This window comes from Chlorocebus sabaeus, chromosome 6 (assembly GCF_047675955.1).
Source record: "Chlorocebus sabaeus isolate Y175 chromosome 6, mChlSab1.0.hap1, whole genome shotgun sequence".
Classification (NCBI taxonomy): domain Eukaryota; kingdom Metazoa; phylum Chordata; class Mammalia; order Primates; family Cercopithecidae; genus Chlorocebus; species Chlorocebus sabaeus.
Genome location: NC_132909.1, coordinates 6,023,773 through 6,037,996, shown reverse-complemented (window position 1 = coordinate 6,037,996; position 14,224 = coordinate 6,023,773). Strand labels below are relative to the sequence as shown.

General features: G+C 44.4%; 1 protein-coding gene across 5 annotated transcripts in view; it reads left to right on the top strand.

The window, feature by feature from the left end:
* Positions 1 to 3,120: 3,120 nt before the first annotated feature.
* The window catches only part of ZNF480 (zinc finger protein 480), a 28,169-nt gene continuing 17,065 nt past the window's right edge, over positions 3,121 to 14,224 (top strand). Inside the window, exons 1-4 of one of the 5 annotated variants that reach the window (XM_037991407.2) lie at positions 3,168 to 3,216; positions 4,503 to 4,649; positions 5,019 to 5,120; positions 6,534 to 6,624. In XM_037991407.2, the coding sequence (XP_037847335.1) occupies positions 6,553 to 6,624 (72 nt within the window). In that variant the 5' untranslated portion in view covers positions 3,168 to 3,216; positions 4,503 to 4,649; positions 5,019 to 5,120; positions 6,534 to 6,552. Of the gene's footprint in view, positions 3,217 to 4,502; positions 4,650 to 5,018; positions 5,121 to 6,533; positions 6,625 to 14,224 lie in introns of those variants that run through there. The other 4 variants (XM_073016077.1, XM_037991406.2, XM_073016078.1 and 1 more) reach the window with 4 other exon arrangements.

The following is a 14,224-nucleotide window of genomic DNA, read 5'->3' as shown; positions in this document are numbered from 1 at the left end:
TCCAAATTCGCATTCTTTGACTTATCGAGGATTACTGGATTGTTTGTCCTCACTGCCAGGTGCTCATGCACTGCCCCATACCTGGTCCTTTCTAGCCTTGCTCCCTGCTCCACATAAAAGAAAAACTTTTCTTTGTGGTTCTTGGTCATGTGGAGAGCTTGTGGTTGGCGTATCCTTCCTACTGTAATAATCCTTTTGAATACAATCTCTCCTAACTAAAGTATGAATTTGTGTTTTGAGAGATGTAAATACTTTCATTATGCCATCTGTGTTGGAACCTGTTCATTCTTTTGTATTTGTGTGTGGCATAGGCTATAAAATATACTCAACAGTTGAAAATAGTTCCTACTTTAGTAAAATATTTTGAATCCTCAATGATTTGCATCTGTGTTATAATGATGTTACAGGGTAAGCATATGTTAAGATCTCTGACTGAGGAAATACCCATTTTTACTTATTAGAGAAAAAACTGTATCCATGTTGGTCACTTGAAAATTTTATGCTAATTTTATATCCTAACAGGATCATATTTGGGTTTTGTTTTGTTTTTCTTAGAAGGATAGATGGAGTCTCACACTGTCACCCAGGCTGGAGTGCAGTGACCTGATCTTGGGTTACTGCAACCTCTGCCTCCCGGGTTCCAGCAATTCTCCTGCCTCATTCTCCCGAGTAGCTGGGATTACAGGCGTGCACAACCACGCCCAGCTAATTTTTGCATGCTTAGTAGAGACGATGCTTCACCATGTTGACCAGGCTGGTCTCGTATTCCTGACCTCAAGGGATCCACCGACTCAACCTCCCAAAGTGCTAGGACTATATACCCTTGCCTGGCCAACAGGATCATATTTCAATTAATTAGCACTTCAAGATGAATGCAACCTTCCAATAATAGGGATGTGAGAGAAAAGCATATTTATTAGTACATGTGAATTCACAAATATTGCCATAAAATTATTGCCAGTAGACACGAGGCTGTTTAAATTTTGATAATTTAGTTTTACTTTCTTCTACGTTCACATGAAAAAGAATAACTTGCTCACCAAATAATCTTAGCATTATTGCAAAATTGTTCTTTGGTGAAAATCAATCCAGTAGTCTTCTGAAGACTCTCTACAGGCTTTGTTATTCCCACGTGAGAGAACATTAAGAAAAGAAAACACCTAAAAAAGATCACAATTGTTAAAAGTACGTTTTCTAGTTACTTTCAGAATGCATATAAAGTGAATTTGAAATTACAGTATACTTAGAAATTATTGATGTAAGCATATTACAATGTCAACTAAGTTTATCTGAAAGGGATTTGAGGTTCATTCATCTCAAATTGGTATAGAATAACATAGAATAAGAAATGTAAATAAGAACTATGTAATTTACATCTATTTTTAAAAGTTTTTTTTTTCTTTTTTTCCTATCTCTCGCTCTGTCACCCAGGCTGGAGTGTAGTGGCATGATCTTGGCTCACTGCAGCCTCTGCCTCCGGGGTTCAAGCGATTCTCCTGCCTCCACCTCAAGTAGCTGGGATTACACGCATGCGCCACCATGCCCGGCTACTTTTGGTATTTTTAGTAGAGACAGGGTTTCACCATCCAGGCCAGGCTGGTCTCGAACTCCTGACCTCAAGTGATCCACCTGCCTTGGCCTCCCAAAGTGCTGGGATTACAGGTGTGAGCCTCCTCGCCTGGTCGGTTAACGCTTTTTTAAAAGCAACAATTGGTGACCTGAATTCTCACCGGCCTTAGCCCTCCATGCCCCAGGAAACTCTCTGGAGCTGAGCACAGGGTTACCTCTGTCCCTCCCATAAGAATAGGGAATAGAAAAGGAGAGGATTTCTATTCTGCTTTGTGGACTGTCAGCATGAAATTGCACATTCCACCCAGGCAGGGCTTTGCAGTTCACCTATTAACTTGCATGGCTTTTGAAAGGGGCCAGCCCCTCCACACCTGTATTTCTCCTCAGGTGGGATGAGAGACTGAGAAAAGAAATGACACAGAGACAAAGTATGAAGAAAGAACAGTGGGCCCAGGCGACCGGCGCTCAGCATAGGGAGGACCTGCACTGGCGCCGGTACTGTACTGAGTTCCTTGAGTATTTATTGATCATTATTTTTACTATCTTAGCGAGGGGCGTGTATCAGGGCAACAGGTGGGGAGAAGGTCAGCAGGGAAACGTGAGCAAAGGAATCTGTATCATGAATAAGTTCAAGGAAAGGTGCTGTGCCCGGATGTGCACATAGGCTAGCTTTATGTTTCTCTTTACCCAAACATCGCAGTGTAGGCACAGACCCTTTATGGGTGTCAGCCTGGGGGATGTAAGGCCTTTCCTTTCCCACGAGGCCATATCTCAGGCTGTCTCAGTGGGGGGAAACCTTGGACAATACTCAGGCTTTCTTGGGCAGAGGTCCCTGCAGCTTTCTGCAGTGCATTGTGTCCCTGGTTAATAGAGAATGGAGAATGGCGATGACTTTTACCAAGCATACTGCCTGCAAACATATTGTTAACAAGTCACATCCTGCATAGCCCTAAATCCATTAAACTTTGATTCATTACAGCACATGTTTCTGTGAGCACAGGGTTGGGGCTAAAGTTACAGGTTAACAGCATCTACAGGTTAGCAGAAAAACAGAAACAATTTTTCTTAGTACAGATCAAAATGGAGTTTCTCATATCTTCCTTTTCTACATAGACACAGTAACAATCTGATCTCTCTTTCTTTTCCCCACAGCTTTCACAGACAATCCCAGGGCTTTTTAATTAAATTGCTAAAATTAGTTTTTTATGTATTTATTTTAGAGACTGAGTCTCTGTCGCCCAAGCTGGAGCTCAGTGGCCATTATAACTCAGTGTAAACTCGAACTCCTGGGCTCAAGCGATCCTCCCGCCTCAGTCTTCGGGGTAGCTGGTACAGGTGCCCCACCCCACAGCCGGCTTAAGGTTAACTTTAATAGTAGGAATTTTCCTGGATCTAATCATCAGCCGACTTTGCTCTGTCCCGGCAAGAGTACAGTGCAGAGACAGCTGAGTCGCTTCAGCTTCCTTGACAGGTCTCCCGCAAAACCCGGAAAACAGAGACGCTGGAAGCCAGGCGGAGGGAAGCGCAAGCCCCGCCCCGCCCCGCCCCGCCCTAGCCCGGCCGCCCTGCTTCGACCTCTCCGCTGCGCGCGCAGTTTCCCACAAACCCGGAAGCGGATCGCGTGGAGTGAAGGTCACGCTGCGGCGCGTGAGTTTCCCTTTGTGTAAATTAAAATCTGAGCTTCCCAGCTCCCCCGCGCTTCTGTACCCGGGATCTGAGGGACCACACAGACCTTGAAATCCTAGCACCGCTCCCTCTAGCCCGACCAAATTCAGGCGTCTCTGTGAGAGTCCCGCGGTCGCTTCCCTGTGTGTTTAAATCGCTCGGCGGCGGGTCCTGTCCCCCGTCTTTCTGCCACAGGGCCATGTAGTCACCTCCTATCGAGGAGTTTTCCTGCTTCAAATTCTTCTGTGATGCCTACATCCGCCCTGCACCGCGTAAAGTCCTCCCCCGCTAGGTGGATTCCGTCTGTCAGGTCCCCCAAGCCTCGCCTTTGTTGACCCTGGAGCGCAGCGCTCCAATCTCAAACCAGGAGAAGCTGCGTCTTCTGCCGAGTCCTTGGATTCTGCAGACGTCACCCCTCTCTTGATCCAGACGCTCCTTGATCGGGGCCCCGCTACTCCCCAGGCCTCCTCTTCCCAGCCACTGATTCTCCTGACCCTGGGTGTGGGGAGGTGACTTATTCTGTCTTTTGACATCCAGTGTTCTTGCAGTCTAAATAACACCCCACTGAAAAGGTGTTCTTCTGCATGTGGGCATCTGATCCCAATTCCTTCGGTGTGCATGTGTGCAGAAAGAGATCTGGAGAGCGAGGGAGAAGAAAGAAACCTCTTGAAGGAGAAAGGAAGACTGAGGGAGAGCCCTAAGCAGATGGCAAAGTAGAAAGTAGATGGGGCATTTGCAGAGACAGCGAATGAAGCCGAGAAAGTAGCAGGGGGAGAAAAGCAACTGAAGAAATGCAGAGAAAAGTGCCATCTCCGGAGAGATGAAGGACTGCAAGATAGTGAGAGGGGCAGCAAAGTGGGAAGTTCCTCAGTTTGAGAGTGGGGGAGAGGAGGAGGGATTTGGAGCCAGGGCAGACAGAGCAGCGTAGTGCTGCGACAGCAAGAGGGGTCAGCTGGTGACAAGGAGAGCAGAGGGAGAACCACAGCAGGGGGAGGGCTGGGATCTCAGGGTGCCAGAGAGTGGGGACAAGGGCGTGTAACAGGAAAGAAGGGGTTTAACAGGGAGAGCAGAGGGGGAACAGAGACAGGGAAAGAGACAGGACCAGGCACGGTGGCTCATGCCTGTAATCCCAGCAGTTTGGGAGGCCAAGTTGGGTGGATCGCCTGAGGTCAGGAGTTTGAGACCAGCCTGGTCAACAGGATGAAACTCCGTCTCTAATAAAAATACAAAAATTAGCCGGGCATCGTGGCGTGCGCTTGTAATCCTAGCTACTCAGGAGGCTGAGGCAGGACAATCGCTTGAACCCTGGAGGCGGAGGTTGCAGTGAGCTGAGATTGTGCCATTGAACTCCAGCCTGGGCGACAAGAGCAAAACTCCATCTCAGAAAACAACAACAACAGCAACAACAACAAAAAGTAAGAGGCAGAAATAGGTGGAGATTGGGACGATCAAAGATTGAGCAGAAAGTTTGGAAAAGGGGTGGAACAAGTTGCCAGAATGGAGCAGAACAGGTGGAAGAGAAGGTAGAGAAGGAATAAGGGGAGAAACATTAGGAGAAGAGAGAGGCTCAAAGTGAGCAGAATCTTAGGTGAAAAATAAAGAGGGGGAAAAGAAGCTAGAGAAAGAAGGTGAGAATGATAGATAGGTACAGAATGAGGGAGGGAAACACAGTACTGAGAATAGAGGGAACCCTGGGTGCAGATGAATGGTGAGTTGATTGGATATTATGATGAAGTTGTGACATTGATTAATCTGATTATATGAAATGTGCTTTAAAAATACAGATGAAGATGAGATGTGCAAAACTCCTGTCTGTGAGGCTGGTGCATTTTATAATTCTTGGCATCAGACTTTAGCTTCCACTCACATTCCCTATTCAGGCACAGGTCAGTGACTTGAGTCATTCAGGTGTGGGTCACCCACTTTCCTTTTCCTGGGATGGGGTAGGGTGTGGGCGAATGTATAAGATAGCAGGAAAACCAGTGTTCTTCCTACTGTTGCAATCAACACAATAATGAACACTCAACACAGAATGCTTCATATCTGATGAACAAAATGTGTGGGGATTTCTTCCCACCAACAAGCAATTCATCAGACAGTGCCTGGGGGATCCGTAATTTCACTCAAGTTGACACTGTCTACATGGAGTTAGCATCAGATCCCACAGGTTGGGGGCTCAGTTCCACAAGGCTGCCCCTATTTCATGTGCTGGTTTTAAGTTCCAGGTTGGGACCTGAACTTCAACGAAACATCTAAAAATTGAGGATTCCCTTGACCCTTTGCTCAGATTTTATTAATTTGTTAGCCTCGTTCACAGAACTCAAGGAAGCATTTTGTTTAGTTTTATCCATTTGCTATGAAGAATATTGCAAAAGATACAGATGAATAGCCCGATGGAAGAACTCTCCTAGCAAATTAATCAAAAGAAGGGGCTTTGGGATACCCTGATTTTTATTTTTATTTTTATTTTATTTTTTTGAGACGGAGTTTCACTCTTGTTGTCCAGGCTGGAGTGCAATGGTGTGATCTCAGCTCACCACAACCTCCACCTCCTGGTTTCAAGCATTTCTCTTGCCTCAGCCTGCCAAGAAGCTGGGATTATAGGTATGTGCCACCATGCCCAGCTAATTTTTGTATTTTTAGTAGAGATGAGGTTTCACCATGTTGGCCAGGGTGATCTTGAACTCCTGACCTCAGGTGATCCACCTGCCTCAGCCTCCCAAACTGTTGGGATTACAGGCATGAGCCACCATGCCTGGCTGACACTGGCAGTTTAGATATGCCAATGAGAAGCGATCACATGCATCTTTTAAGTGGAATAAATAGAGTTCAGTACTGTTTGAAGTTCCAGGCATCCAATGGGGAACTTGGGACATGTCCCTCATGGATAAGTGGATTCCACTGTGTTCTGTATCTGGCGCTGAGCACCAAGGCTCTGTGTCCTCCATTTCTGAGTGATTACATGAATCTGGGATCCATAGAGATGGGAGTGGGGCTGTGCTCTGCATGGGGTTTGGTCAGGGCTGGGTCTGGCCCTGAAGGGGAGCTTAGTCCAGGCCAGCTCCCCACTGCTGCAGCGTGCATGTGGGCATCCCTAGGAGGGGAGCAGATTCTGAAGAAAAGAGTAAAAAACTCACTTGTTCTTTCTGTAGGAGTTTCTTGTTCCTGCATCAACTCTGGTGCAGTGGACAGCAGAGGACATCTTTCCACAGGGTGAGGTCTAACCTGTGTGTGTGGTTGTGGCACAGGAAGAGGGTGTGTTGATTCTAAGCCCTAAACAGCATATTTTTGACATTTAGGATTGACTTCTAAAGAGTCATGCTGTGTGATGAAAAAGCCCAGAAGAGAAGGAAGAGGAAAGCAAAGGAGTCAGGGATGGCTCTTCCTCGGGTGAGATGATGTTCTTGGTGGATTGTTCTGTCTCCTTTGTTTCAGAAACATTGGGCCTTGGAGTTGGAATCTTCTCTGAGTCTGACCGGTTTGCTTGCACTCACCTATGCCTTCCCTCAGTGCTGAGACCAGCTCGGTCATGGGGACCTTAACCTACTGGCAGTAGAGGAATTAAAGACACAGACACAAGAATAGAGTGTAAAGTGGGATCAGGGGCCAACAGCCTTTACAGCTGAGAGCTGCGAACAGTTTGACCCACGTAGTTATTGACAGCAAACCATTGATAAGGATTGTTTCTATAGATTATAGATTAACTAAAGGCATTCCTTACAGTAAACAAAACATTCTTAACGAGGAGTACAGAAACACGCTCTGGCTAATTATCTGCAGCAAAAATGTGTTGTTAAGGCACAGGCCACTCATGCTATTGTTTGTGGCTTGAGCAGTTTTCCACTCTGGGCAGGCCAGGTGTTCCTTGCCCTGCTCCAGTAATCCAAAAATTTGTAGCAATGTGCGTCATAGCCATCATGAGCATGTTTCATTACTGCAAAAATCCTGTTTATGGCCAGTTTCTTTAAAGCCTGTTTATGACAGGCCTAGGGCCTGTTGCTAGCATGTCCCCCTTTCTGTTTTTGCAAAGCGATAAAGGCAAGGGCTGCTTTGTCATGGTGGGTTACTTCTCACAGGATTCGGGATCCAGATCTGCAGACTACACGAAGACAAACAACACAGATTAAAAGCACAATCATCGTTGAAATCACAGAGCCTCCAAGTGTCTCGATCCATTTTAATGGGTTAATAGCTGCTAATCCATCTGCAGCTCCTTCGAGCTCTTTAGTTCCTGGCATTAGTGTCAGATGTGCCTGAGAGACTTGAAGTACTTGTTCCTTCAGTTTTGCAATATCCAAAGATAAATTTCCAGTATGACCCTTTAAATGTCTCTTAACTCTTTCCTACTCTTGCTCTGTTTCATTATACAGATGAGGAGTAATGTAAGAATCAGAAGTATTCCAATCACATTGTAACCACATTCTATATTCTAGACTAACTACTCGATCTCCTAGCCACATTACAGTTTGTTGGAGATGACTGATTTGATTAGCTAGTTTTTAGTCTGTATTAGTTTGGGAATTCCACAGCAAAGTAGAATTTTTCTGCCAATTATTTACATAGTCTGCTGTTTGTACTGTGGAATGCAAAGTAACTCCAGCTACTGTGGCAGTAGCTGTGACAGCAATCAATCCCATAATGATTAAAATTAAAATGGCAATGAAACGCCGAGAGCACCTCAAATTCTTTTTTCTTTTTGAGATGGAGTCTCACTCTGTCGCCCAGGCTGGAGTGCAGTGGTGCGATCTCGGCTCACTGCCAGCTCTGCCTCCTGGGTTCATGCCATTCTCCTGCCTCAGCCTCCTGAGTAGCTGGGACTACAGGTGCCCACCACCACGCCCAGCTGATTTTTTGTATTTTTAGTAGAGATGGGGTTTCACCATGTTAGCCAGGATGGTCTTGATCTCCTGACCTCGTGATCAGCCCTCCTCGGCCTCTGAAAGTGCTGGGATTACAGGTGTGAGCCACCACGCCCGGCTGAATTCTTTTGAAGAATTTCAGTAATAATATGCACAGAAGGAGAGGTTTCCTAAGGACGGGAAAGCTTTATGTGTATCCATACTCCTTCTTGGGCTGTTACCACTAAAATAGAATGATCAATATTGTACAAAGAAGAATTCACACAAGAAAACAATCTACATTCTTGACAAGTCACATGATAATTAGGGAGATCAGGTTTTAAATCACCCACTACAAATAGAAAAGGAGGCCTTATTGTCAGTCTCGACATGGCTGCAACTGGGGGGTCCTCACGTTCCTCCCCAAAATCTCTTCCTCAGCATCTGGCTCATGATAAGGCTTCAGGTGTCTTGATGGTATCCAAATTGGCCGCTGGTTTTGGCCTGGAGATACATAAGCATAACTTCTACCCCAAGTTATTATTTTACCTATTTCCCAACTTTTTGTTATCGGATCTCTCCACCAAATCAGTTGTTGCACTTCCATCTTTGCAGCTGATTTCTGTAGATGCTGTTAGTTGCTGATAGCATCTGGCCTTTAGGCAGGCTCAAAAAATTTAAAGTCAATAATGCTAGATTCAGTTGCATATTTTGGATTCCATAATCACTGTTCCCCCTTTCTGTTTTTGTAATTGCTGTTTTAGGGGGAGATTCATTCTTTCCACAATGGATTGTCCTTGTGAATTATATGGGATGCCAGTAATGTGTTTAATATTCTATGTAGAGAAAAATCTAGCTAGAGCTTCACTAGTACAGCCTGGGGCATCATCTGTTTTAATAGAAGCTGGAATGCTGATCACTGCAAAGCATTGCAGAAAATGCCGTTTAACACAGGCAGAAGATTCCCTTGTTTGACAGGTAGCCTAAACAAAGTGAGAAAAGGTATCTACACATACATGCACATAAGCCAATTTACCAAAAGAAGGAACATAAATGACATCCATTTGCCAAAGACAATTAGGTTCCAATCCTCGAGGATTAACTTCTCCTGTAAAAGATGAGGAATGCACCATTTGGCAAGTTGGGCATTGCTGGATAATAGCTTTAGCTTCCCAGGTAATGCTGTATCTGCATTTGAGACCAGAGGCATTAACATGGGTTAAATCGTGAAAGTGTCTAGAATTAGATACTGCAGTAGCAACTAGGCGATCAACCATTTGGTTCCCTATAGTTAAAAGTCCTATAAAGTGTGTATGAGTTCCAATATGAGTAATGTAAAAGGGTGCATTCTATTCCTAACTGGTTTGTAATTGGGTAAATAAAGTCATTAGTTGTTAATCTGTATGAAATCGTAACTGAGCATTTTTAGTTAATTGTGTGGAATGGACTACATATGAAGAATTAGAAATTACATTGACAGGCAGCTTAAAAGCAGTCAGTATCTTAATTACAGCTACAAGCTCCATTTTTTGAGCTGAAGTATAGGGTGTCTGGAAAACTTTAGTTTTTGATCCAGAATAAAAAGCTTTACTATTACTAGACCCATCTGTAAAAACATTTTCAGCACTTTTAATTGGTTTAAATTTAGTTATTCTAGGGAGAATCTAGTTAATTTTAAAAATTGAAATAATTTTGTTTTTGGAAAGTGATTATTAAGAACACCCACGAAATCAGCTAACTGGGTTTGCGAAGTAAGATTATTTATAAAGGGTTGTTGTATTTGTGCCTTCGTAAGAGGGTCATATCCATGCAATTTCGCAATTCCATGCAATTTAGCAATTCAAGTTCTCCTATTGCCTATCAGAGTAGCAATTTGATCCAAATAAGGACTTAGCATCCGTGAATTAGTATGTGGAAGAAAGAGCCATTCTACCAAGTCCTGCTCTTGGACAATAACACCAGTAGGTGAATGCTGAGTTGGAAAAATCAGTAAGTCTAAAGTCTTTTCTGGATCTATTCTATTTATTTGAGCTTTATGTACTTGTTTTTCAATCAGTTGTAACTCTGCCTCAGCCTCCTTTGTTAATTGCCAAGGGCTAGTGAGACTGGGATCTCCTTTAAGGATAGAAAATAGATTACTCATTGCATAGGTAGGAATGCCTAGAGCAGGTCGTGTCTAATTAATGTCCCCTAGTAATTTCTGAAAGTCATTCAATGTTTTCAATTGATCCTTACATATGATTACTTTCTGTGGCAGTATTGTAGTGTCATTTACTATTGTAGTGTCATTTACTCCCCAAGTCGGAGTAAGGAGTACTTGTCCTGAATTTCATCAGGAACTATAATTAAACTGGCACGAGAAATAAAATTTTGTAAGTGATTGTAACATTGGAGTAATATTTCCTGAGTGGGGGCAGCACAAAGAATATCGTCCCATTGTTTTCCTTTTTTGCGTTTTGGACATATTCCAGGCTTAGCAGTTATCTTTTTCCCCCCAAACTGGTGGCCTGACTTGGTGATTTTTTTCTACATTCTTTTTTAGTATGACCATGCTTCCCACAGTTAATACAAGCTCCAGGAAATGGAGTATTTCCTTTACCCACTTTCATTCCTGCCATTGCCTGGGCTAGCAGAGTAGCCTTATGCAGATTACCTCCGATACCATCACAAGGTTTAATATAGTCAACCAAATGTGCTTTTCCCCTAATAAGTCGCAGAGTGACTTGGCACTCAGGATTGGCATTGTCGAAAGCTAATAACTGCAATACTATGTCCTGAGCAGCTGAATCTGCAATCACCTTTTTAAGAGACTCCTGTAATTTAGTTATAAAATCTGTATACAGTTCTTTCAGTCCCTGCTTTACAGCACTTGAGGGGTATTGTTCCTGCTTGAAGTGATTTTTTTCCCTCTAATGCACAGTCCTCTAAGCTGCTCTGTGGCATCATCATGCATAAGCTTCATCTGCCCACCAAGTTTTAAATTGTAAGAACTGAGCAGGAGTTAGACAAGCTCAAGTAAGTGCATCCCAATCAGTAGGAATCATTTGAATGGAGACAGCAACATTCTTTAACAATCCCATTACAAAAGGAGAACCTGGTGCATATTGATTAATAGCTTGTTTAAAATCTTTAAGTATTTTAAAAGGAAAAGGCTCAAATGTAGCCATAATATTCCCCTGTTGATCAGGTGGGTGTATTCTAACAGGGAACTGCCAAGCATCCATATCACCCTGTCATCTAGCTTCCTGGATTCCTGCCTGAATAGAACCAAGAGCAGTCCCTTGAGGTGCTCCTTGAACAGTCACTGGGGCAACTACTTTTCACCCAGTGTCCTCTGGAAAAGAAAGATGTGGAGGGTCAGGCCACTCTTTTTCTTCAAAATGATGAGGGGTGTAGAGGGGTAGGGACAAACCTCTCCCTCCTTTGCTGCTTTAGCTGGCAAGGAAACCTGCTCTGTCACTTCTTCTGTTACTTAGTTACATGCTCCTTCTTCCTCTGATTCCTCCTCCTCATCATCTGTGTGGAAAGGCTTCAAGGTGGAATGAACCAGAGCCCACACTGGCCAGACAGTTATAGGAATATCCTCAGTACCATCCTTATATGCCTTCTTCAGTGTGCTGCCTACTTTTTCCCAGACCTCTACATTCATAGTTCCTCGGTCCGGAAACCAGGGGCAATATTTCTTTACCACACCTAAAAACCTGCATGAGTCAGCTAGTGCTAACCTTTATTCCTCCTTTTCTTAGGAGCTGCTGAAGCAGGCTCAAATAAACCTCATGTCTGCTTGACCCTTTTCCCATTGTTACCCTGATGCTTCTGAGCTCCTCTTTTACCATGGGGATTGCTTAAGAGTACTCGGGTGTCCTCCAGCATAGTTCCACGTTCTCCAGCTGTCACTCTGGTGACCCTTTGATTTGGGTTCGAGTCCCACATTGGGCGCCACTTGCTGGGACCAGCTAGGTCGTGGGGACCCTAACCTAGCGGTACCAGAGGAATTAAAGACATAGACACAAGAATAGAGTGTAAAGTAGAATCGGGGCCAATAGCCTTCAGAGCTGAGAGCTGTGAACAGAGTTTGACCCACATATTTATTGACAGCTAGCCATTGATAAGCATTGTTTCTATAGATTCTAGGGTAACTAAAAGCATTCCTTATGGGAAACAAAACATTCTTAGTGAGGAGTAGAGAAACAGGCTCCGGCTAATTATCTGCAGCAAAAACATGTTGTTAAGGCACAGGCCACTCATGCTATTGTTTGTGGTTTGAGCAGTTTTCCACTCCGGGCAGGCCAGGTATTCCTTGCTTTGCTCCAGTAAACCAACAACTTGTAGCAGTGTGCATCATAGCCATCATGAGCATGTTTCATTGCTGCAGAAATCCTGTTTATGGCGTTTCTTTAAAGCCTGTTTATGACAAGCTTAGGGCCTGTTGTCAGCACCTCAGTCCCTCTTATCTCACTTAGATTCCATCTCCCATTACCCAGTGACATGAACTGGGGATGAGGCTCCACCGGGCATGGTTCTGGGAAGGGCTTACTCCCTAACATGGATGGAGATGGGGTGTGGGCCCCATGGCATTAGAGCTGTTGGGCAATAGGGATTGTTCAGGGGCCACATCTGAGTGCACCATCACCTCTCTGTAGACCAGAAACTGCACATAGAAGTCATGTATTATTGTGCACAAGCACCTAGTAAATTGTAGGAAAAAAGTACAGGAAGGAGAAACCTTTTCTGCCTGATATTTTTTTGTTTTGTTTTTGTTTTGTTTTTTGAGACTGAGTCTCTGTCATCCAGGCTGGAATGCAGTGGTGCGATCTCAGCTCACTACAACTTCTGTCTCCCTGGTTCAAGTAATTCTTGTGCCTCAGTGTCCCGAGTAGCTGGGATGCCAGGTGCCCACCACCACACCTGGCTAATTTTTGTATTTTTAGTAGAAATGGGGTTTCAACATATTGGCCAGGCTGGTCCTGAACTCCCAACCTCAGTTGATCCATCTGCCTCAGCTTCCCAAAGTGCTGGGATTATAGGTGTGAGCCACCATGCCCAGCCTTCCTGCCTGATTTTTACTACATTTGAAGCTAAATGCCTTTCCCAGTTTTTTTACATCTAGCTTGGTTCAGGGAGGACGTTCTCTCATCATCCTCAGCATATACCTCTCCCAGAGACTGATTTTCCTTCACGGGTTCTCCTGCACCAGCTATGTTGAGCAAAGAATATGGTAATTTTGCTCAGAGATTGGAGCAGATTTTTTTTTTTTTTTTTGTAATTAGAGAGGAGGAAATAATATTCTTGTCCACCAATTATTATCATTGTTTTCAACATCAAGTTATATATAAATTTGTCTTACAGGAAAACTCCAAATGCGCAGTTTAGGCCATCAAATACAAAGCATTCCCTGTCCTAAATGTCTAAGTGACATGTAAATAGTTGTTATGGGAGGGAGTGTTCCACCCTCCCTCAGTCTCACTGGGTACCCACTGCTGTCAGCTCTGTCAGGAGTGAGAGCAAGTCCTGTAGAATTATATTTATACAGCATTATGGTGTTTTATGTAAAATTCTTGGTGATTGTTTTGTGATACTTTATTCTGTAAGTTGTGAAAATTTGTTCATTTACACCCTCATGTGAACGTTGTCTGAATTAAAAATCAGTCACCTCTCTGTTTTTAGTGTCTGGCTTGGTTCAGGGAGAATGCGCTCTGGTCAGCCCAGCTAGAGACTCTGGAGGTCCCGCGCCTTATCCGGGATGCGTCCTCTCTGGGCTTTGCTTGTTACCTCCTCACTGAAGGGGATGACCAGGTTCTGCTCAGAAAGCTCCCCTTTCTGCACCTGCTCTGCAGCCTGTGTGGGGCAATAGGAAGCTGGGGTCTGCACCGCCACCTAGTGTCTGCCTGCGTTACTGCTGGCTCTGGTTTATGCTGGTGCCTTTGTTCTCAGTGGCTTCCTGACCTGGGGCCCTGTTACTTCAATGCTTATGTTCAGACAAGACAGAAACTTGTCCCTTGGGCAGTCCCCTGAAAAGTCAGAAGGTTAGAAAGACATTCCCATTGTTTTCCTCTCTCAGGAGAAATCTGGAGTTTGTGGTATCCTCTGCATGATGGCATGTCATGCCTGGGCAGGGGTTCTGGTGAGCGTGTGTGACACATTTTCACAAT